Source organism: Laccaria bicolor, genomic scaffold (genome assembly GCF_000143565.1).
Source record: "Laccaria bicolor S238N-H82 LACBIscaffold_540 genomic scaffold, whole genome shotgun sequence".
NCBI classification, from domain to species: Eukaryota; Fungi; Basidiomycota; class Agaricomycetes; order Agaricales; family Hydnangiaceae; genus Laccaria; species Laccaria bicolor.
The window spans coordinates 1-1587 of record NW_001890356.1 but is presented as its reverse complement, the minus strand read 5'-3'; the positions used below and the strand labels follow the sequence as shown (position 1 = coordinate 1587).

Here is a 1587-nt window from a genome sequence, read left to right as displayed (position 1 = left end):
AACTAGCAAAACGGTGGATACCCAATACTCCGACATAGGGAGGATCGGACCACTCACCCGTTTCCACATCTGCCAAAGAAAATCAACAACCACCTAGTAACCCAAAGGCAAATTGGAGACTCACAGCCTTTTTCACCCTTGGAATTAATCACCATGTATGCTGGATGAGAGTCTGTTCCAACAAAGCGTCAATAAACTGGTGACAAAGTGGAAAAGGAAAGAAATACGCTCGCTAGCAAGACTCAACACAGAGGCGACAACTCCATCCGTGGAAATGATTTCATCTTTGTGTGTCATCGATAGCCAGTTGGGACCGCATCCGCCTCCTTTGTAGTCTGCGATGGGATACTATAGGACGAGAATCGGATTATCTCAGGAACTGTTACTCACTGGTAGCACAAGTTACCCGAGCGCATTTAGTGAATTTTGAATCTGGTCCATCTGAAAAAGCACGGTTTGTTGCCGCAGTGTCTAGTGGATATTTCCCAAGAAATTTACCTGATGTAGGCTTAGTCTTTTGGTCTGCAACTGTATTGGTGGTTGCATTGACAAGGGCTACGGGATCGCCTTCATCGCTACCCGGAAAAGTGTCACCTGAGAAGGATATGACATCAGTGTCGCTCATGGCAGCGTCACTATTCATGTCTTGAAAGAGTTCCATTTCCTTGTAGAGTGCATGACCCGGCGTGACCAGGCCTTCGACTTTTGCGATATGTGCTTTCAAAGACCCGACAGAGTGAGGGGGAGCGATGAAGAGGGTGTTGATGCGTCCTAACGAAATATCGCTTTCGTCAAAGGACGTCTTCGTCTTTTCATCCCTTTTTCCCTCTGATAAGTAGACGCGATAGTATACTGCAAAGTTGATGAGTGCACTGTTTGTGTAGGAGACGTCAACAAGACTTGCCGTAATGGCTATCGGTATCATCAGAGCGTTCCGGCAGTGTCTCTGATTGCGACACCTCCTCTGTCCTCGTCTCTGACTCGACAACCAACACTATCGGATCTTGTTCAGACAGGCCTGGGCCGGAAGGAGCATACAAAGAGAGGCGGGCAGAGTCTTCTTTAGGTGCTGGGCTTGAGAGCGGTGTGAAGACAAGTGCCTTGTCGGGCTCAGAGAGGCCCTCGATTTTGCACAGGGACCGCTTGATAGACGCCACGGTATGAGGAGGAGCAAAATAATTCGATGGAACGCGACCAATGAAACGGTTGTTGTGGTAGAGGGCGTGATTTGATTCAAATGCACCAAGTTTGGTGTATAGACGGTAATATACTGCATGAATAAATCAGGCCAGCAGTAGAGTTTTCGGGATAGCGGCGCACCATAGCTAGGACCTGTCCTTTTTGTTGACTTTCCTCCTTTCAGTGCTGATTCTGTACCCCCTTTTCCATCTAAAGAGGGAGTGGAACCGGACGTATGATCACGACCAGGCAGAGTAGACATCGCCGTTTCCAACCAGAACCTGTTGGAATATTAGCAAAACGGGCGATTGAAGGAAAGAGTTATCGGGCACGCCTTCGTCATGCGCCCATCCACGAGGCATTGGCGCTCATTTTTGAATGTCAAAACTCTGTCGGAACTCTAGAAAT

At 48.2% G+C, this 1587-nt stretch overlaps 1 protein-coding gene across 1 annotated transcript in view; it reads right to left on the bottom strand.

Annotated features, from left to right (window-relative positions):
- The window catches only part of LACBIDRAFT_296075 (uncharacterized protein), a gene marked incomplete at its 3' end in the record, with an annotated part of 3106 nt that extends 1646 nt beyond the window's left edge, over positions 1–1460 (bottom strand). The window contains exons 1-7 of the mRNA XM_001891232.1: positions 1321–1460; positions 1039–1270; positions 499–872; positions 391–441; positions 228–335; positions 125–172; positions 58–69 (exon numbers count right to left, since the gene is read on the bottom strand). Of these exons, the coding sequence (XP_001891267.1) occupies positions 58–69; positions 125–172; positions 228–335; positions 391–441; positions 499–872; positions 1039–1270; positions 1321–1441 (946 nt within the window). The 5' untranslated portion in view covers positions 1442–1460. The remainder of the gene's footprint in view (positions 1–57; positions 70–124; positions 173–227; positions 336–390; positions 442–498; positions 873–1038; positions 1271–1320) is intronic.
- Between the last annotated feature and the right edge of the window lie 127 nt (positions 1461–1587).